At 37.6% G+C, this 22,083-nt stretch overlaps 1 protein-coding gene across 2 annotated transcripts; it reads left to right on the top strand.

Annotated features, from left to right (window-relative positions):
• The first annotated feature begins 3,544 nt into the window (after positions 1-3,544).
• Positions 3,545-16,242, top strand: stas (Transmembrane protein stas). 2 transcript variants are annotated; one of them, XM_083134123.1, is made up of 6 exons: positions 3,545-3,586; positions 5,291-5,426; positions 7,971-8,099; positions 10,089-10,287; positions 12,646-12,784; positions 15,796-16,242. In XM_083134123.1, the coding sequence occupies exons 1-6, from the start codon at positions 3,562-3,564 to the stop codon at positions 15,963-15,965; spliced, it is 798 nt and encodes a 265-aa protein (XP_082990249.1). In that variant the 5' UTR covers positions 3,545-3,561; the 3' UTR covers positions 15,966-16,242. The 2 variants fall into 2 exon arrangements, with proteins under 2 accessions (XP_082990249.1, XP_082990250.1); XM_083134124.1 differs by having other exon boundaries at positions 3,569-3,618.
• Positions 16,243-22,083: the final 5,841 nt, after the last annotated feature.

The raw sequence follows: 22,083 nt of genomic DNA, 5'->3' as shown, positions 1-22,083 counted from the left end.
TAGATTCTGGTGTATGAACAAAAAAAAAACACGTTGAAGGGGGGTTAAAAAACACACCCCTATTGGTTCCTATCCTTAAGGGGGAGGATGGAGTCGGGAATTTTAAGGCAGGTAGGTAAAGCCCGAAGGCTATCTGCAAATCTGTATGTTAGTAGGACCTACGCATTCCGACTTACAACCTTGTTTCATAAATCAACGAAAAAATAATTTTGGAGTCTGGCCGAAAAAAAGAGGCGCATCGGAATTCACTGCGAAAGACGTCTGCGTGAAAGGAGGAGGAAGTCGTTGCTTGGGATGTCAGTCCGTTGGAGACAACTCGTCTGTTTCTCCATGCATTGTTACTTTTGCTTCAGATCTGGATTTAAGACAGCATTGACTTTTCGTTGCCTTAGGGGCGAGTGACTTCTCGTCGGGGCCAGCCGGGAAGGGCCTAGGCCTGTCTGAAAATCTATCCCCTTGCGGGGTATCGGAGTTAACCACACCAAGAGCTTCGTCGTTGCCGTGTGGCTGCACTACTGCTGCGGGGTACCACCGTCGGTGCCCATGTGCCCGCGTATACCCGTGAGGACCTTTTCGATTCGGGGTAATTATCACTGGCCAACCCTCCGATGACACGGCAGAACACATGGCTCCCCTACGCCCGAAGGCACACATCAGTGCGGTGCTACCGAGGGGCACCACTCCTCAGCAAACTTTGGGTGGGAAGGCCCTTCAGAGGACCACCAATCCGGTCGGTTATGATTAATTAGCCTTTGCTATCCGCTGTCCCTTTTCTCTGCATCCGCTCCTTTGCCCAGGTCCACTCACTCCTTTCTCCCCCGGTTGAGCTTTTGGTTTTCGGTTTTCGAGAGACGCCCCCTCCTAATCGAATTGTAAGTATACTTTGCATTTTGAAGTCCAAGTTCAATACGTTTCCGAAAAATATCATCGCATTTTGAAATTAAGTTCAAGAGTTTCAAGAAATTTCCTCTGTTAAGGCTTGCCTCAGTCTCATCAATGGTCTCATCACCACCTCGGAAAACAAGCCCTTTAGTATCAGGATACCGCAAATACATCCACAACAACTGACATGTATTGTGGGTTTTCTTGAACCACCTTTGAATGTTCTTCACTAATTAGGAACGATCCACTATTAGAAAAATTTGCCCGTGCTATAGATGATGTTTGTGGTCCTCAAAATTTCATCAATTATTTTTTTCTTTCATATTTTAAAACTGGTTATAAATTATGTTAATTGAGACGATTGCTGAAATAAAAACCTTCTATCCTGTCAAGGACGCCGCTGGAATCTTGAAAGAGAGATACACGCATACTATATACTAAAACTAAATATTTTTTGTGTGTGACGTTGGCATCATATTCATAAGCAGTAGGAGTGTGCGGAACAAGGATATTTTTTGTCGAGAAGGGATCGGAACGGGAAATTTTTTAAAACCCGATGTTTTCGGACAGGAAAAATTCGCAACTTCCCGACTAAAGACGAATCACACGGAACTGGATTTCTGTACGGGAAATGTTTGAAATTTGCCGACGCTCTGGAAATCTCGAATTCAACACATTTTCACTTCAAGTGATTGTTTTTACATTTCTGGGATAAAAAACGAACAATTTCCTAGACTTTCCAGACACTTATGGAGAAGGAAATATCGAGAATTAACCACTATTTAAAATAACCATTTTGAATTTCCTGGAATTTCCTGACTATTCGGGATCCCGAAAAGTGGGGAAGTTTTTTCTCCCCAAAGTCGGGATCGGGACGGGATTTTTTTTCTTTCAGAACCCGGTACCGACTTTTCGGGAACCGCACACCCCTAAAGTAGGAAAGGTGATAGCATGGAGAACACAAAAGATGTAAAATCACGGCCGAGTCTGCTGCCACGCACGTGTCAGCAGTAAGAATAAGCGTCAAATTTGCTCCTGCTGCTAAGAGGATGTTACAAATCTTAAGAACATATGAAGACGAGAAAAATGCAAGTCTATGACTAGTGGCAATGAATGTACAGGTAATTTAGAACCTCTTTTTTTTTAGAAAGCATTTAGCGATATTATTTTAATGCTAACAGAACCTAACCTAACTACCAGAGCATTTAGGATTATTATTAGAAGAATGCTAGAGGCCCTAATCTTAAAATATTTTTGTGCATACATAGCATAATGAAATTACGATAAAACAAAGACCGAGTCTACTGCCACGCGCATGTCTCTTTTGGATTACAGCAGAAAAGCTAACAGAACCTAACCTAACTACGAGAGCATTTAGGTTTATTATTAGAAGAATGCTAGGGGACCTAATCTTAAAACATTTTTGTGTAAGTAATCGCTAAAACTTTACAGTATGTGTTACAGACGTAATTGCATACATAGCATGATGAAATCACGATAAAACAAAGACCGAGTCTGCTGCCATGTCTCTTTTGGTCTCTTTTGGACGGGAAATGTTCGAAATTTCCCGAAGCTCTGGATATCTCGAATTCTACACATCATTTTCACTTTAAATGATTGTTTTCGCATTTCTGGAATAAAAACTAACAATTTCCGATAAGTTCCAGAAACTTACAAAGCAGAAAACGTCCAGAATTAACGACTTTTTAAAATGACCATTCGATATTTCGCGACTGCTCGGGATCCCAAAAAGTCGGGAAGTCATTTCCCGAAGTCGGGATTGTGACGGGAAATTTTTTATTATTAGTGGGAATGAATGTACAGGTAATTTAGAACTTTTTTCTTTAGAAAGCATTTAGCGACATTATTTTAAGGCTAACAGAACTTAACCTAACTAGGAGAGCATTTAGGTTTATTATTAGAAGAATGCTGAGGGACCTAATCTTAAAACATTTTTGTGAAAGTAATCGCTACAACTTTACAGTATGTGTTACAGACGTAATTGCATATATAGCATGATGAAATCACGATAAAACAAAGACCGAGTCTGCTGCCACGCGCATCTTTTTTGGCAGTGTCTGCTGCCACGTTCTTTTTCTGCTGGAACCTCAAAAAACATGCGCGTGGCAGTAGACTCGGTCTTTGTTTTATCGTGATTTCATCATGCTATATATGCAATTACGTCTGTAACACATACTGTAAAGTTGTAGCGATTACTTTCACAAAAATGTTTTAAGATTAGGTCCCTCAGCATTCTTCTAATAATAAACCTAAATGCTCTCCTAGTTAGGTTAAGTTCTATTAGCATTAAAATAATATCGTTAAATGCTTTCTAAAGAAAAAGGTTCTAAATTACCTGTACATTCATTCCCACTAACCATAAACTTGCATTTCTCTCGTCTTAATCTGTTCTTAAGATTTGTAACATCCTCTTAGCAGACGAATTACGTGGCAGCAGCAAATTTGATGCTTATTCTTACTGCTGACACGTGCGTGGCAGCAGACTCAACCCATCTTTTTTGAGGTTCCAGCAGAAAAAGAACGTGGCAGCAGACACTACCAAATTTTTTACCTATAATGGCCATACTATTGGATGTAGTGTTTTTCTTAGCTTACGAAGGTTACAAATTTCATTAATGGTTGCCAACACTGAAGACAGCTGATGTAAATGTTCAAAACATGGCAGCAACCGCAAAAGGGAATGGTGAGTTGTATATTTTCATAAAGGCATGAAAGGTAGTTTCTTGGTACTTTTTAATGTTTAATTTATATTATTATTATTTACTGATTCACACAATACGAAATGGAGAAGCTATAAAGTGTTTTTTTTTTAACTACAACAAAATTATGTAAAAGTACCAATAGTAAACAAACATTTAACGATCATGTGCCTGATAAATAGAGTTTCGATTTTATTTTGAAACTCTGAAATTTATTGTTCATTATCGTTCACATTATGTGACCTGTTACGAGCAACGAAAACATGTAAATTTGCATTTGTAAAATGATTAAACGTAACTTTACAAGCAGGAAGTAAATTGTACGTAGTCCTTAATTAATGTATGCTACAAATTCTTCGTCCTCATTAAAAATGTTTGCTAGACTTATCACGTATCCTGATACACAATGACATACTTATTGATAACTTCAGATTTGTAGTAATCGGACTTTTATTAGAAAAAAAAACAAGATGTAAAGTATGTTCACTAGCATATCGTGATGGTACTTTCACTTTCAACTAACTTTCCCACGGAAATACACGCAGGTCCTTAATTGGGTACGTTTTTACTTGAAAGTAAGCTCTAGTAATACTGTCGTGTTCCAGGACAAAATAATTCTACATAAAGTACGCTACCGAATCTTGATACTCTTCCTGTGCAGTGCTTTAATGAAAACTTACTTACATTCGTGCAGTTATCCATCGATTCCAATCTGGAATAAGTTTTCACTCGTTTAATGTAAGTTAAATTACCCATTACATAAACTTATGTATACATATATATTGTTATCAGGGCCTCTGACCAACTATACCCCTGGGAGATTTATGTCGAATTATCTTTTAATTGATAGATTTCGATGTTTTGTGTATTATAAAATTTGTTTCAAGGTGTGGAAAGCACAAATAACATGCATAATTGATCTTAAAGTACAGCCGGCCTAAGTAAAAAGCATCCTATCTCAGAGCACTTTCGCATTTTTTTGTTCATAAAATCTGGTTGTACACACACTCAAATAATGTAAAAACATGTGCAAATGATAACGCCACCATGCATAACAATCCTAACCTAACAACGTAAAATTATAAACACCAGTAAATCGGTTCTACTTCTATTTTGGTTTTGTAAGTTTCAGTTTAGTTTACTTTATAATAGATGCTAATGTTAAATAATTTTTATTGTAAATATATTTACTTTTTCATTTTTGTGTGTTTGTGAAGTAGTAGTCAACGTCCCCTCTAGTATTGTTTTGGGTGCTTCGGCAGAGACAACAGAAAACATACAAACAACATAATCTTTATACGTCATGATAGTACATGCAAATTTGTTCAATGTTTAGTGGGGACACGGATGGTCAAGAGAACCTTGTTATCAACAATTAAATGTTCTTTATTAGCCCACATTTCATTCCTAACTGTAAGCATATCCTTTTTAGACTTGTATCATTTTTAACAAAGGGGTTCTTTGATGGCATTGTGGTAGCACATGTCACATGTTGTATTTATAGGACCGGCAGGTTTGATCCCCAGTAGAGGTGCATAGTGATTTGAATCTCACTTTAAACTGTAGGCCCGGTTCCTTTTTAGCCTATCTGATCATAAAAGTGGACAAACATGTGTTGTTCTTAGTAACTAATGTTTCTTTTGAGAATATTTTTGTTGCATATATTATTTTTTATTTCTTACCTTTAGGAGATGGCTATATACATATTGAGAAGAGGCCCAAACCTGGAAGCACCAGAAGAGCACTTAGCATTGTTGCGGCTATATTTATAGTCTCGGTGCTGGCTTTATTCCAGGTGTATACAAAGTTTCCTGAGTTGGAAGCGTAAGTGTAATAAAATTACATTACCAGTATATTTTTTGAACAATTATTTGTAAGAGGTGTGTAAATTTAATTGCTGGAACAAGCAATGTAGTTGCCCATGTGATGGTATAGGATCAACCACATGTGTATGTATGTGCAAATGTTTCAGCATTTCATGTGTACAGTAATTAAAGGTAAGTAGAATAAAATGTTGTGAAGTAAAAAAAAAAAGTAACAGCAAAGCTATCCCCTGTACTGACATAAAGGGTGTGGTAGGATGACCAGACAACCTGGTTTTCACCTAGATGTCCCATTGTCCTGAGAGGTTTCTGAGGAATGCTTAATTGCCCCAGTTTTTAACCCAGATGCAAAATACTTTGAGTAAGGTAAAGTTCCCAGTGCATGCCATCAAGGCACATTAGGGGATGTGGGAATAGGGTCCCACACATTCTCGATATCGGTCCTTTGGAAGGTGATGTGATTAGCACTATGCTTTGGCAACCTTTACCCCCAGGTACCCATTGATTTGAGGCTGAATGAACCCCAGAGCCAATTTATATAGGAACAAGGCTGAAACAATTCTAACCTTATACACCCACACCGGGAATTGAACCCAGTCTCCTACGTGGCAGTCCATTGCTGTACTGACTAGATCACCACAGCTCCTAAATGCTTTGAGTAATTAGATTTTATTGTTGCCATATTCTGTTAAAATCTGTGGCCAAAGTGCTATTGTATGTGTAAGGGAGAATTCACACCAAAGCGACAGGCGACACATGTTGCTTGAGGATTTCACCAATCGATCAAAGGCTCACGCAACCTGTCATCCCGCTACAATAAGAAACACTGCTGCTGATTGCCTCATTCCCAAGCAGCGTGTGCTGCATGTTGGTTGTTGCTTCGGTCTGAAATCTCCCTAAGATTGGAATTGTAAAATATTTTTCTTGTATTTTAGATTGTGGAAGAATACAGCATGCATAATGTAGATTTCTCCTTTATAATATTAAAACTTTTGTGGGCTAGGTGCAGCTTCTGCATTAAAAACATTGAATGTCAATTGCTGAAGCAGAGAATAAACTTACAGGTACCAGTTTGACCCCTTCAGAATCTTGTCAGCCTAAAGTAGGGATCTCACACATTCCCTAGCAGTGGTGAAAGCACGTAAATTCTGCACAAAAATGGGTAAAGATACTTAGGAAATGTAAGAGTTGTTGAGAGAATGGTATGAACAATAAAAAAATCTAGTATTTTGAATGGCATAAGAGTTTCAAGGATAGTTGAAAAGGAGTACTCTGTGATGAGTGATGACATTAGTACACATCCTAGTTATGCAGATGATTTTTGTATGAATGCATTCAGGAAATTAGCATATAAAACCTTTTTGTACAAATTTTTGAGGAGAAATAGCTTTATCAGTGAATCTTATAATAAATTTACAGTATTTGAAATATAAAGTAATTAGTACGCCTAATTACAACAAATATGTAATCTAACTAGGAAAGAATGCATATGTTACAGCAATGCCAACATTGTTTTTGAGCCAAAACTTTCCAGCACACTTAAAAATCGTTCACAACAATTGGAAAGTGTAAACAAACACAGCTGTGATCATTGTTGACAGTGCATGCACAATGTGCATTCATGTGTGTGAACTCTGCATGACTGAAATGTTCTCACACACCACAAGAAATCAAGAAAAATATCATCTATACTGCTTTTCCGGATTCTCTGGAGTAGCGACGCGCAGAGGGGAAAGCTTGTGGGCGGAGCCAGACTAGGTGGGGAAGGGTGCGGGATGAAAGCAACAAAGTTCTGCACGGTGTAACGGCCGTAAAGCAAAACGGTTTCTGCTGCCAATTTCTTCTTTTATTCTTAACAATGGCCAGTGTATTGTTTTACACAAATAACAAATAATATTACACGTTTATTTGTCTTTTGATGCTACGAAAAAATAAAAAAAAATAAAACAAATTTAAACATACATTTTCAAAAAACATGCAAATAACCACAAACTATGGAACATCATGTATCAAAATGTGTTTTAAACAAGTCTGAAAAACATGTTTAAAACACTTTGTTTTAAATGTTTTAAACATTTGTAAAAAACAAAGCCATGTGTTTTAAACTTTTCAAACAAGTTGTTCTCGAACACATTCAACACTATGAGGCACTCTCCTGAATGCAGAGTTCCCCTAGACTTGCGAGCTGACATGTTTACTACAGAACTACTGGAGCGCGAATGAGCAGTCGAGTCGCTCCCTCCCGAGGATGCCCCTCCCCTCCGCGCGTTCATTGGACGAGGCGCACACCCTTCAACATGCGCACAGAACGCTTTCGCGTTCTCTTACTCCAGAGAATCCGGGAAAGGAATATAGCAGAAATTAAGGCAATCAAAATCTGAGATCGGCGTATAAGATGCGCTCTGTTTTTCAGGCTTATTTTATAAAGTAAAAGAGTGCATCTTATACGCTGGCATGTACGGTAAATTAAATTTATTGTGAAGAACCTATATTCCCAGGTATGGAAAAGAATGTAGTGTTGATAATGTTTATTTCTTTCTTTCAGAGATGAGAAACAGCATATTAAAATTCCTCGGGACATAAATGATGCTAAAAGTCTTGGAGAAGTCCTCTCTCGCTACAAGGAGAAATACTTCTTTGAGGTCCTGAGTGGTGTCTTCGCCAGCTACATTTTGTATCCTTTCACTAGTGTATATTTTTATTCTGTGTGATGTACTAATTTTCTAAAATAGTGTTTATACAACCTTCTTCTCCTTATGGCACACCATAAATTATCCATAACTCACACATTTAATGTTAATCCCCTCAAAAACATGTTTTAGAGCGACCACATGGAAAACAACCTTCAGCCAAAAGTTTCTGTGCACTTTCCCCTCCGCGTGGGAGAACGGTGCACAGGAGTCGCGGGTCTACACAAGCTCTTTTGCGTGTGGTTCCATTACACCAACACTATCCTTGGCACACTTTATATAGCCCCTAATTGACTCGTTCAAAAATGATTGACACTATAATTTTTTCTTCACAGCAAAGTGAGTACATGTTGTTTATCTGGACATCCCCCGCCAATGTCTATGCACCTTTTCCATTGTTCTGGCAGTTTTCGTATTACCACAGCAAACCATTCTTTGGGGGATATCCTGGCACCATTGTTGGAGAGCAGACTGAAGGTAAACTTCTCACCGCACAACATCACTTTCATTGCATCGAACAGAACATGGTTGCTATGTGCAAGATTTGACAAATATGGAGCATGAGGCAGCATGGGGTATGCTAGAGCATCCAGGGTGTCAATGGTGTAGTGACTAAGGTGTTCACACATGGAGTCTGACATCCAGTGAAGTTCTTTGACTTGGTGCATTCCCACACACGGCTGCTAACCTTAGGTGGATGTCCAAAGCAGCCACTCCTTTCCTCCAAAGGAACCACGCTGCCCGTCATTGCCAATGATTATCTGCTTTCACATTTTTTTCGGTTTGTCGCCACAAATGAACCTGCACAAGTAATACAGCACTGTTCTTCCTGTGCGATGCAGCAACATCGACTGGTGACACTACAGCTTACCTTCATACACACTGGGCATGCATTTCAAACTGGTATGTTTCCAAAATTATGGGGTAGTGTCAATCATTTTTTGAACGACATAAATTATTATGTTGGATTGTGTATGTGAATTTTCACCACCCCAGATGTCATATCCTCAGTGAATTCGAAGAAAACTAACCAATTCGCAATGGAGAAAGACGAAAATTCAGGTATACAATATTAAAACCCCATTTACTGCAGCCATTAATCAATTATGCTGGAATTGTAGCTTTCTTGGCGACATGATTTGAAGAAATGGTCTTGGTGATGAGGGCAATACGTGTACTCGAAATGTTCGACGATAACGTCGATTTAACCTAGCTGGAACCCGAGACTACTTGTTTGAATAATTATACTATTAGAAGTAAAAGAATGAAGTCATGAAATAGTCAATTATGTTGTTATTAATCAAATCGTAATTAAAACTGAAAATAATGGATGCTGAACCGATACTTCTCAGATGGAAAACAGTCGGCATACACACAGAACTCTAATGAGTAAAAGTTAACATTGAACACTCCATGCTAATTGTTGAGGTCATGAATGTTTTTATTTGTCTTTCCCTTTGTTGGACGTGCTACCTTTTCTTTTGAGTAAAAAGCAGCAAGTGGTATGCAGGCGTTGAGACTGGTAATTATGATCAAGTGTGTAGAAACACAAGAAAATAACAAAGCAACTCTGTGTCACTTTGGTCAGAAAGTTCCCGAAGTGTCTCAGTGAGAGGTTATCAGTTAATTAAAGATGAATAAAGAATTGCCATTGACAACTCATTGATAGTGTTATACACCTGGAAAGGGCTTATTTCCTCCACTTGAACACTTAATGACTTCAGCAATATAAGAAATGGGGAAGAGGTTTTCTCAGGCAATCAGCCAGGTGATTTCTGGATAGGTTTCCAAGCTTTCGAGGGCTAACATCACTCTCATCTTCAGGGAACCGGATGGGCATCGAAAGCTGGGATGCCTATTTGGAAATCACCTGGCTGATTGCCTAAGAAAACCTCTTCAATATTCGCTGCCAGGAAAGCTACATAAAAAAATGTTGTTTTATTCCTAATCTATGTTCCTTAACCTTAAACCAGCTTGCAGACATTTGCTATTCCAGGGTCAATCTCGTTGTCTATATTGTCAGGCTTCCTGTTCCCATTTCCAGTGGCTTTGGTGCTGGTGTGCTTCTGCTCGGCCACAGGAGCCTCATTCTGCTACCTTCTGTCGCACATGGTAGGAAGACGACTCGTCTACAAATACTTCCCTGACAAAGCACTGCAGTGGTCTCACATTGTAAGTATAATGCATTATTATGTGGCAATATAAGGAGCTGCCTGAGCATGAGTGGTGATTGATGACATAAAATCCAAAGGTCCTGAGTTTGAGTTCTGTTCAAGGCTTCATCATTGGCGTTGAGTGACATTTCACTAATCATTGGGCATCTCCAGGATCACTCAGCAACCCAACATTGTTGAGTAGCAAGAGCCCTGGAGGGGCTTGCTACCTGGTTGTTGAGAAGGAGCGACCACGGCTTCACTCAACATAAAATTCCCTCGGTTACATCTGCAAATCTTCCGCTAGTTGCAACATGGCATGCAGAACTAAAAGATGCGTGGAGTGAAAAGTATTTGCAAGTTTGATTATGTAGCCCAACCGCACCTTTTAGGTCGTGCGTCCAATAGACTTAAATAGTAATAACTTTTCCGCCGCTATATTCTCTGAGAATGAGTCATCTCTCAACGGATAATTATGCACTGGCTTCAACTGAGGTATATTTAAAAATACCAACAAAATAACGCAGTTAAAAAGGGTAATGAACCCAAGTACTGTTCAGAACATTAATTTTTTTTTGGCAAAACGGATAGCATGCTCTTGCGAACACATGCCCATCTTGAGGTCGAGAGCACTTTTTATATCGCTATCTAAGTTCCAGGTTCGAGTTCCGGTATAGGCATGGATGTTATTTGATTGATTTAATTTATTTTACTTTGCATTTTTGCCACTTTTGGCTAATCGCGAAGATGAATGATGATATGATGAAGAAACACTCACAAGGAACAGCATGCCCAGGCCGGGATTGAAACCCGGGACCCGTGGCATTGTAGTGAATGTCCCTTCAAGTACGTGTCCAGCTTCTTTTTGCAAGAAAAATTGGCATCAAGTATCGAGGCTATTTCCTGGGTGTAAAACACACTTTTCAAGGAAGCGTGATATCAAGAAATGCACCGTTTAAGAAGTGTGATATTTGATAAATCCATTGGAAGGAAGATGGTATTACAATAACTTAAATGATGATCATGCAAAAGTTAATCATAAAGACAACTAAAAAAAATGTGGCATATTCATGTATAAACGCCAGTTCATACGTGTTTAATTTACGTTTTCTTCGCAGCTACGAAAGCACAATCAGTAATTGATAATTTAAACGATATCAAACATTATCGTGTGAGAACACCGTTATACAATTTTGCAACGTTTACTCACTGTTTAACATTTCTGTTCGTAAGCCGACCTCCGTGGCGTGCTACGACGCCAAGGTAATGGGTTTGAATCCCAGCCTGTCCGTTCTTTGTGAGTGTCCTTTCATCAATTTCATCATATCATCACTCATCCTCATCTTCGTGATTAGCCAAAAGTGGCAGAAAAACGAGGATAAAAACAAAATTCAAATGAAACTATTGTTCTTAAATTGTAATTATTTATTATTGTCCTATTAACGATGGTTGATTTGTTTTATTTTACTTCATTTACGTGGAACTTTTGACAAATTTGCAAAGATGGGAATGAGTAATGATATGATGAAATTGATGAGAGGTCACTCACACTCAAACATTTACGCCCAGGCCGGGAACCACTCCACCAAGGGGGCCGACCTATTAACAATCGCATGAAACTATTGAGAAATAATGATCTCATTTCAAAGCACATTCTCGAAATTAATCTTTCTTTCACTTATAGTGTAGCGGATGCGTATGTTATAAGTGTTTTAACAAAGGTTTATAACCAATAAGATCACACACACACAAAAAATTGTCCCGGGTTCAATATCCGGTGGAGGCACAGAGTGGTTCAGATTCCATTTTAAACTGTAGGTCCAGTCCCAATTAGCCTACTGTGCATAAAATGGACATAAATCACCAAATCAAACAAACCCACAAAAAGCAGAGTGTTGTGTCAAACTTGCACTCCTATACGAAAATAATCTTTAATTTATACGTATATATCCTTAAATAAAACTGGCCACTACCTTTCTACACTCAATGTCAATGTCATGGTTATTACGTTTGGAGAGAGAAAATTGTAACTACAGAGAATTTGTTGTAACCAAAGCTCTCAAATTAGAAATATAACATTTCCCCCAATTGTATCTCTAGACACAGATCTAGATCTACTCATGTTTTACTTCGAGATTTCCAACAAAGCAGTTTTTTTTTTCCGACCACTTCCAACTCTACTTGGGGAGAAGCTTTATGGATCAATATGGAGATAACACAAAATATTCTACAAATTATCTTACCAGTGATCTGGAAGATTTTCTTTTAAGAGTAAACTTGTAGTGTTTTCTACAAACCCTTTAGCAAGTCACAACATCCTCACTAGACATCATGTTATTTTTAATTGCTGTATATTAATACAAGCCATATATTTCAGGTTAATAAGCATCGGAGCAACTTGCTTAACTACATGATATTTCTAAGGATAACCCCATTCTTACCAAACTGGTTCATAAACTTAACAGCACCAGTAATAGATGTTCCTCTCTTTCCATTTTGGCTGGGAACTTTCATAGGTGAGTGCACTTCTTATTTCAACTCACGCTCATGTTTACAAGAATTTCATTGTCATGGTAGAGCTGTAATTATTTATGAATGAGAGAGGCGAGTTTCAGTATAAACTGTATGTGATCAAAAGTATCCGGACACATGCGAAACGTGTGTTTATAATAGAGGGTGACACAGTACTGCCATCTACCATGTAGAACACATAGTCAACAATCTCAGTAGTCTGCAGACAGCATGAGACAGCAGTATGGGACGGTCTGAGGTGCGCAGGTGGTTAGGTACCACTTGTGTAAGAAGTCTGTGCATGAGATTTCCACCCTCCTAAACATCCCTAGGTTCAGTTTCCAATGTTATAGTGAAGTGGAAACATGAAGGGACGTGTACAACCTAAAAGCATGCAGGCCAACCTCCAAAGACCATCGAGTGTTGAAGAGGTCATACAGCGTCGTTAATCATTCATTGCCACAATCACACAGGAATTCTGAACTGCATCTACTCCAAGCGCCATGTCTGTTTGGCGCGAGGTGTGGCAATTTGGTTTGCATGACTGAGCAGCTGCCCATAAGCCAAACATCACACAGGCAAATGTCAAATGCCACCTCGTGTGGTGCAAGGGGAGTAGAAACGACCATAGAACAGTGGAAAACCATTGTGTGTAGTGATGAATCTCGGTACACAATGTAGCAATCCGATGGTAGGATGTGGGTGTGGCGGATGCCTGGTGAAAAACATTTACCAGCCTGTATAGTACCGACACTGAAATTTGGGGGTGGCGGGGTTACAGTGTGGTCATGTTTCTCCTGGAGGGGGCTTAGCCCCTTTGTTGCTTTATGTGGCAATGTCAGGGCACAAGCTTACGTTGACATTCTAACTGCTGCCTACCATTAAAGACCAGTTCGGGGATGACCAATGTGTGTTTTCAACATGACCGAGCACCTGTCCATACTGCAGGGCTTGTGCAGGGCTTGTGGGTGAGTGTTTTGATGACAACAACGTCCCACGAATGGAATGGCCGCGCAGAGTCCTGATTTGAATCCTATAGAACATCTCTGGGATGTTTTAGAATGCAGACTTTGTGCTAGACCACACCGACCCACATCGATACCTGTTTTCATTTCGGTGCTCCAAAAGGAATGGGTTGCCATTCCCCAGGAAACCTTCTGTCACCTGATTGAAAGTATGCCTGCGAGAGTGAAGGCTGATATCAAGGCTAAGGGTGAGCCAACACCGTATTGACTGCCAGTGTTCTCGATGGAGGCAGCCCAAACTTGTACTTCTTTTTCAGGTGGGTGTTCGGATACTTCTGATCACATAGAGTATCAATGAAGGCCTTTCTAGAAAGTAGTGGAAGGTTGTGGATATATTGTCCGGTTTGGTGTGTATGATTTTCAATACACGAAGAGATTAGTGTGACCAACTTTCGGCGATGAATTTATGGAAAATTTCCAACTTTCGACATTGAATTTATGGGAGGTTTAGTTGCGACAAATTTTCCACATTTTTAGCTGCTTGGCATCATTCCAGCAAATGTTTATGGATAGTATTATGTGTATAATATTAAACAAAATAATTGATTTATATTTAGTTAATATACAGATGAAAATAGAGAATAAAATTTGACAAATTTGCATATTTCATAATCTTAACCTATATGTCTTTGTATTTGTCTGAGCATCAATCAACTACAGCAAGATATGATGTCACGTCCACTTGCCAAAGGTTAAAAAAGATCTTACAGTTGACTTGAAGTTTTGTATGACTCACCGAACCTGTATTATATGAGAATGAGTTGAAATTTCACTGTCTTGATTGTTAATGAAATATACAGGAGAAATAGAATGTCAATATGGGAGCCGGAAGGATTAAAAGAAATTAGCTTTTACTTGGAAGATCCGGGGAAGTACAGGAGAGTTGGTCACCCTGCTCAGTATCTTCCTGCTTATGAACATAAAAAAATGGATGATAACATGGCTGGCTCCAATTTTCTCTCATCTAGTATTATTTACATTTATCCTTAACATTTACATTGTTGTATTAAACAGTGTGCATTTAATTCTGTCTGCTTCCCGGATGAAGAACCCAAGTGAGTTTGAATATTTGGAAATGTTTAAAAGATACGTGTCTAGACAACAAGCCTTGTGTATTTTTAACATTAAACAAAAGTTGCTTCATGGATGTTAAATTACAGTCTGCAAAAAGTGACCGGACATTTATTCTCAGTTTTTTAATGCTTTAGCGTATCACATCACTGGCTCAGTATATTTCCTGTAAGATGTGACATATAAAAAGTCAATGCAATGTGATGAAATTGATGAATGGACACTTATAAAGAACATCCATGACCAGACCAAGATTTGAACCTAAGACCTCAGGCATTGGAGCACTGTTCTAACCACTCTGCAAAGAGAAAAATTTATAGCCTGAGGTTCCAGATTCAAACCAGGCCAGGCATGGATGTAAAATGTACTCGCCCCATTGCCAATTTCATCAGTTTATCATTCATCCTCATCATCGTGACTAACTCAAGAAATAGAAAAGATGTAAATTATCCCTCCCCCCCAAAAAAACAGCACAAACATAAAAATTAGGAATGGTCCAATATGAAATTTACCAATATTCTACCAATCCAATATAAAATTCCAGATGGTCCTTGAAGAACCTGAATAGTTCACTGACCTTAAATGTTTGTTTCCAGGTGACTGCAGTGCAAAGGAAGTTGCACATTTAGACATTTACTTTTTTTAAAAAGTAGAGCATGGAGATTATCAATAAAAATTATAACAAAATGGCAGAATTTTGCTCTAAATTATAAGATATTTATAGATATATCGGGTTGGTAACGTATTTGATAATTATACCGATACACCAATATGTCCATATCGGCTGATATCGATAGAGTACCGATTAATCTGTTCCATCCCTACTAAAAATTAAATTCTGATTTTGATTTGTAGCTTTACCACAGTAAATTTGAAAAGACACTGGTTAACTTGTATTCACGTAAGTAATTTTGTTCCAGGTGTGGCTCCACCGTCTTTCGTGGCTATTCAGGCTGGAACTACGTTGCACGAACTGACGGAATCCAGCACCACCGTGTCTTGGTATTCCATACTCCTCCTCGCTCTGTTTGCGATCCTTTCGCTCGTCCCGGTGATCTTGAAGGAGAAACTGAGGAAGAAATTCGACTGACAGAAGAATATGTTAGAAACTGTGTGTGTTAGTGTGCGTAATAGGGAGTACGTTGACTGTTGGCCATATGTGAAAGTGTTTGTTGCCAGTTAGGTACGGTTAATTGTTGCTTTTTATGTCTCCCATGTTGTTCAATTGTGTGTGTGAACTTTATTAAAGGACCAAAGAAATGGTTGTGCTGAATTTCAATGTAAAGAGATGAATTTCTTTCAGATTGTAAATATGTCATTATATTGTACAAAATAATATAAAAATTACAAGAGCTTTATTTCCAAGATGTAAATATTTTTAATTTGTCTTTAATGAGACATGATTTACAATATTTTCCATTTTTAACAAAAAAAAAAATACTCTACTCCATATGAGGTGGATGTAAATAAACAGTACAAGCTTTTTATTCTGAAATTCATTCTTTTGGCATTGATTTTTATTAAGTCATAGCCACTAGTTTGGTATCACTTTGTTGGTCACATAAGTACATTTTTATTTCAGTTTACAATCAGAAATTGTATGCAACAACTATCTGAATGAAGTTTTCTCATTTTGTAACAAGATCTTGTTCAGCTGCAGCTCAATAGTGGGTGTACACAATTTATATGTTATATATTTATATATAAATGCAGTGAAACAAACAGTCTCTATGTTGGGCATATAGTTATAATACTTACAATCCGAGAAATTGTAAAATTGGGTTTCCACTGTAGTCATGTAACTAAGTGTAAGTGGATGTAGTTGTATCACATGATATATTCCAGAAACTTTCTAAAGATTTACTTTGAGGGAACAGCATACAATGCATGCTGAAAGCCATGTATTTTCTCCTTTTGTGCTGAGTAGTAAGGTGAAAGGTAAAATTCCCGGTGCATGTAGCATCGTGCTATGAAGGCACATTTACGGGATGTGGAGGTAGGCCCTATACACATTTTGGAAGTAATGTGATCAGCACCATGCTCTGGCTGCCTTTACCCCCAGGTACATATTTTTGTTGAGGCTGGGTGAACCCCAGCACCCTTTCATGCAAGGACAAGGCTGGAAAAATTCCGACCTCAGGTCATCCACCCCGGTCTCCCACATGCCAGTGCAACACCCTATCGACAAGACCTCATAAGGAGGGGTCGAGCCTGGGACTGCTTGCACTCCAGTCAAGAACCCTAACCAGTACACCAAGCCATTAGCTGATGCTGAGTGGTAGGGAAAGATATAGCAGACATGCAGTTTGCGTTATGCATCATTGTAGAAAACATCTACAAAAGGGAATCTCATATTCTAATAGCAATCAGAAATTTTAGGTATGAAGTAAATAGGTTGTCATTGTTTCATAATGCTAATTTTGCTGATAATTTTAGTCCTGATGCTGTTACACAGCATGGCAGGTCAAAATTTCCATTTGCAGCTTAAATGTGAAACTTTGCAGATGACAGCATTAGCCACCAGAGAAGATGTCAGGGGGTGTTGAGGAAATTGGGGGGGGGGGGGGAGGTGAGCAGCCAGCAGATAAATGAGTGTCAGGCAAAACCTGCCCTGTCCAATTTCTTAACAATAATTTTGCTGCACCAAACTAATATTTCCATAAACACATTGTAACTTCCTTATTCTGCCATTTTTCTCTTGAGAAGAAAGTGTATGTGTGATTTTTAAACACATTTCTAAATACATAGTGTCTTTTTTTTTCTAAGTCGTAACCTATCCGAAATCTTGTCGAAGAAATCATGTTATACAGTTGTGGTTTGCACTTATTGTCAATAGCAACTTGTAAGGTGTACACCTGGTATTTTTATTACCATAAGAGGTCATTCTTTGTAATACCATATTATCAGTTTTTGTAAAGTGCATATGAAGCAATGTTGCAAACTTTCTTTGTAGAAAAAATATCAGTAAATGAACTATAGTGGAACCGCAGGCAAAAAAAATCTGCGCAGACCCGCAACTCCTGTGCATTGTACTCCCATGTGGAGGGGAGGGGCAGAGAGGAGCAGGCTTCCTTATGGCTCCCGAGTTGAACTGATGGGGAGGAAGATGCGCAGAGACTTTTGGCTGAAGGTTCTTTTCCTTGTGGTCGCTCTGTAATGTAATTTTTAAAATTTAAAGTGGAATCCTAATTTTGCATTCCCGGATTTACCCAGTCCATTTTCTTGCATTTCTAATGTTTTTGTCCAGGTTGGTTCCCTGAAAAACATAAAAACAAAAGTTCTTATAGAGTGCAAGTATATATTACTGTAGTAATTGCTGGCAAGTAGTTTCTGAATTCATGGCATATTTTACAACTATTTTCTTCCAAATTTTCAGCCATCATTCATCAAACTGATATTTTAACGGGTTGTTTGTGCAGAGTTGTTTATGGTAGCATCATGTTTTTGTAATAATGTGTGTTCTAGAATATTTTTTGTAAAGTTGTGAATGTGTAATTTGTTGGAAAATGTGATAATTTTAACAAAAGTGCTTCTTTGTAAATTTCAATAATGATTAAAGGGCGGGATTGAATTACTTCATCCTATAAGATGAATTTTCTACCACACAAGTTAAAAAAGTACTTTTACAAAACGCATTTAATTATATACGAACACCTGCAGTGGTTCTCTTGCGTTCACTTCCCAAGATGGAGGACCTCGTTGCGGTATTTATTTTTTTTTGACTGTCCTTGCATAAGTGGCTCAGCCTCTGAACAATGAGTATCTGGAAGGGAACAGTTAGAGCATGGTGTTAATCATTTCACCTCTGTTATGACCAGTGTTGAGAATGTGTAGCGAGCTACTTTCAAGCCCTTCATGGCACAATGCAATGTATGTTGAAAGTTTAAATTTATTGAACCACAGCATTCTTCATTGGGCCTTCTCTGTACGCAAAGCATAGTTTCTTATGTAGTACAGAACGCTAAGAAAATAAGGGTTTAACTTCATATATTTAAGAAAATATGTTGTTCAAAAATTTTGAAATTAAGCTGTAATTATGAAGGATTTTTATCCTTCTAATCCTGTTGTCATTATATGAATGCAATACCAAATCTATGTTGATACTTTTTTGAACATCATGTAACTTTTCCAACAAATTTACTTGTGAATTGAAATGTAAGTGTTTATCTGTAGACAGTTTCTAGATGATGTAGGATATTCGCTTTGTGGATTAGAATAGGGGCTCATTATATAAACTTAGAAATCACAAATTTTGGTATTTATTATGTACGACATGTTTTGATACGAAGCTTTATCATCTTTGTGACAGATTTTCGAGGCAGAATGTTTCTTTCGCTGGTGGGTGTTTCAAAGGAGCACACAATTTTTGGTGCGGAAAATTGATATTTGTTGTTCCTGAAGTGCCTGTACTTAACATGTTGCAGTTTAAAATTTTCGTGTCATTATTATATTGACAAATGCTTGAGATTGCAAATTTTCCTCCATATTTGACAGCAATTTCTTGCAGTGCAAAGAAGTACCTGGAATTTTTTAACACTTTTGAAATACATTGCATATGTATACATGAGAAGTTAAAAAGTAGGTTTCTTCCTGTTTTTTATTATTTTTTTCAGTTGTGTATGTGTGGTTTGGATCCCACTTTAAACTGTAGGTCCAGTCCCGATTAGCCTTTCTGTGCATAAAGTGGACTTAAAACATCGATCCTGCATTGTGCAGAACATAGTTCCACGTAGGTGGGTTCTGTTTCGAAACAATAGATCCCCTGCAACAAAATAATTATTTAAGTTGACCTTGGGCCTGCACCATGAAAATTGTTGCCTAAAATTTTTCTCCTTTCGAAAAACTGCTATGATATTCCAAATTCTGGAAAATTGCACTTGCTTAGAATTCCTTCTAGAGAAGTCACAATAGTTTTATGGTTACGTAAGCCTATTTTCCGTCACAAATATCTAGATAACAGTGAAAGCAAGCCACACGAAAATTCATGTGAATGCTCCAGAAGGAAATGTAAGCATATGAAAGTTTTCAGATCTTGGAATATCCTAGCACATTTTGGATAGAAGAGGGAAATTTCAAAAATGGCTTCACCGCCATCAGCCAGAAGTCCTGCTGAACCTTAATCAATAAATTACAAATGAAATTGAAACCTAAGATTTTCCGAACATTGAAACCCAGGAGTAGAATCTAGGTTCCCAAAGAAATCAACAAATTTATCAAGTGGTTGTCACTTTTTTATAAACGACAGGTTTTCTCAGGTCCTACGACATACAAGCTTCAATGTGAGACTGCCACGGGAGGACCTGTGCCCTGTACATATGCATATTTATACTTAAAAACACTGCTGTAAGATTAAATTGTCTCAGCTTGTGTACTCAGTTATATAAAAATGTATTTAATATATTCTTCAACTTGCCCTGGTGAGATAATTATCTACAAAATGTTTGTAAAAATGCTTTAGATTTTCACTTAGTTGGAAAAAAAAAATGTCCACATAGCTTCAATTTTTTTTTATTGTGTCGATTTCTGTAATACTCGTCAACTTACATAAATCAACCCTTACTGTAATTTCATAGAACGAAACCCATGGCATTAGTGTAAAGGTATATTTACGCACTTGAATTTAGGTTTTTCGCAATTGTCAGTGTTCACATTTATCCTATAATTTTTAATGGTGTGCATTACTTGTTGAATCTACACTTCCAAAAGCACTCTACCATGAGAGTATAGGAACATTGAAATTATTTCTTCAAGCCATGTAAATAATATTTCTTACAAGTAAGGTTTCTCTTTTACACCTCAGTCACAATGGGCATTTTTAATTATTACTATTTTATATTGCACCTTTTGTTACTGGGACATATTGTTAACACATGTAAAAGAGAAGCATTGTTACTTGTAACAAATGTAATACATTTGTGTCTATAATGTGCAGTTTTCCAAAATTTCTGACTGGTATCGAAGCAGAGTCCTGGCGGAAATTGAGTGCACACCAACGTTACACAGGACCCATAACATCAGTATTTGTTGCATGAGGAATAATGGAAAATAATTTCTTCAAAACTTGTTTCCGACATATGAAATTGTCAGAAACAAATGTTTCGCTCTTGTATGGAGCTTCCAACAGCTTCTCTTACGCTTGCCACAACCGTTTTTCTGTTTTCCTGTGAGCACCGGAAAACTTGCAATTTGAAAGCTGCAGTATAACTCGTCCTCTTTTTCACCATGATCATGTACTCTTCTAAATTTTTGCTGCTTTTTCCTATCAAAACCAGGTGCGTAGTCTTCATGTATAAGTACAGTGTAACATGGCTTGAAGAAATACAGTGCAAGTATTGAAAAGCTTCCAATTCAAAAAATATAACTATGTAATTTTATTATATTGAAATGAAATTCATCCTGCATTACGTAACATTGAAAACATATCCGTGACAAGTTGAATCATATCAATAAGGTTTTAATTCTCACATGCAAGCCTGTAATTTAATCTGAATGTAGTGTGTTTCCCAGCATTCCTTGTTTGTGCATTGCACAGAATATCAAAGTTCCTGCACGTCGAGGCAAGCTTTATTCACCTTATTTTCTTATGGGATGTCTTCTCATAATGCTTATTATGGCACTCTACAATGTATCAGTCTGGAAACTTCAGTCATCAAATGAACATATCATGATGCTGAAATAATGGCTACAGACAGGCTTCAGATTGAATGAACTGAAGACTATATAAAATTTCTTACACGATTGAGATCTAATTTATCTAAAGCAATTGTTTCAAATGTCGGTATTGTGTATTAACCAGAGATACTACTTTTAATCATGTATACTGTACTATAAAAATAGTTTCTGAATAGTAAGTTTAGATATATATATATAAGTTCCATTCCATGTTGTATGTAGGGCACTAAGTCATGGAAAGGGTTGCATTTGACACATTTTATGTGTGTGTGTTATATGTATATAATATGTGGAGCTACAGAAGTATGTGGATTACTGTAAAGTTTCAAAGCAAGGTACATATTGTTTCCAGGTAGTGAGGAAAATTAATTGTTTTCTTATTTTCTACTGACAACAACAGTGAATTGACTGTGTACAACTTATGTAATTGTTAGCAAAATATTTATATATAATGTATGTAAAGTATTGTATTATCCCTACTGAAGAAACACTTGTTTTGTTGTCAATTGGGAGTTTTCTTTAAAAGAAAAAAAAAA

The sequence above is a fragment of the Lepisma saccharinum genome, chromosome 13, assembly GCF_977018435.1.
Source record: "Lepisma saccharinum chromosome 13, izLepSacc3.1, whole genome shotgun sequence".
Classification (NCBI taxonomy): Eukaryota; Metazoa; Arthropoda; class Insecta; order Zygentoma; family Lepismatidae; genus Lepisma; species Lepisma saccharinum.
This window is presented reverse-complemented; position numbering and strand designations above follow the sequence as displayed.

Coding starts and splice junctions, on each gene's coding strand:
- stas (XM_083134123.1), top strand. CDS start 3,562: ATGGCAGCAACCGCAAAAGGGAATG. Junction 5,427..7,970: donor AAGTTTCCTGAGTTGGAAGC/GTAAGTGTAATA, acceptor TCTTTCTTTCAG/AGATGAGAAACAGCATATTA. Junction 8,100..10,088: donor GTCTTCGCCAGCTACATTTT/GTATCCTTTCAC, acceptor ACCTTAAACCAG/CTTGCAGACATTTGCTATTC.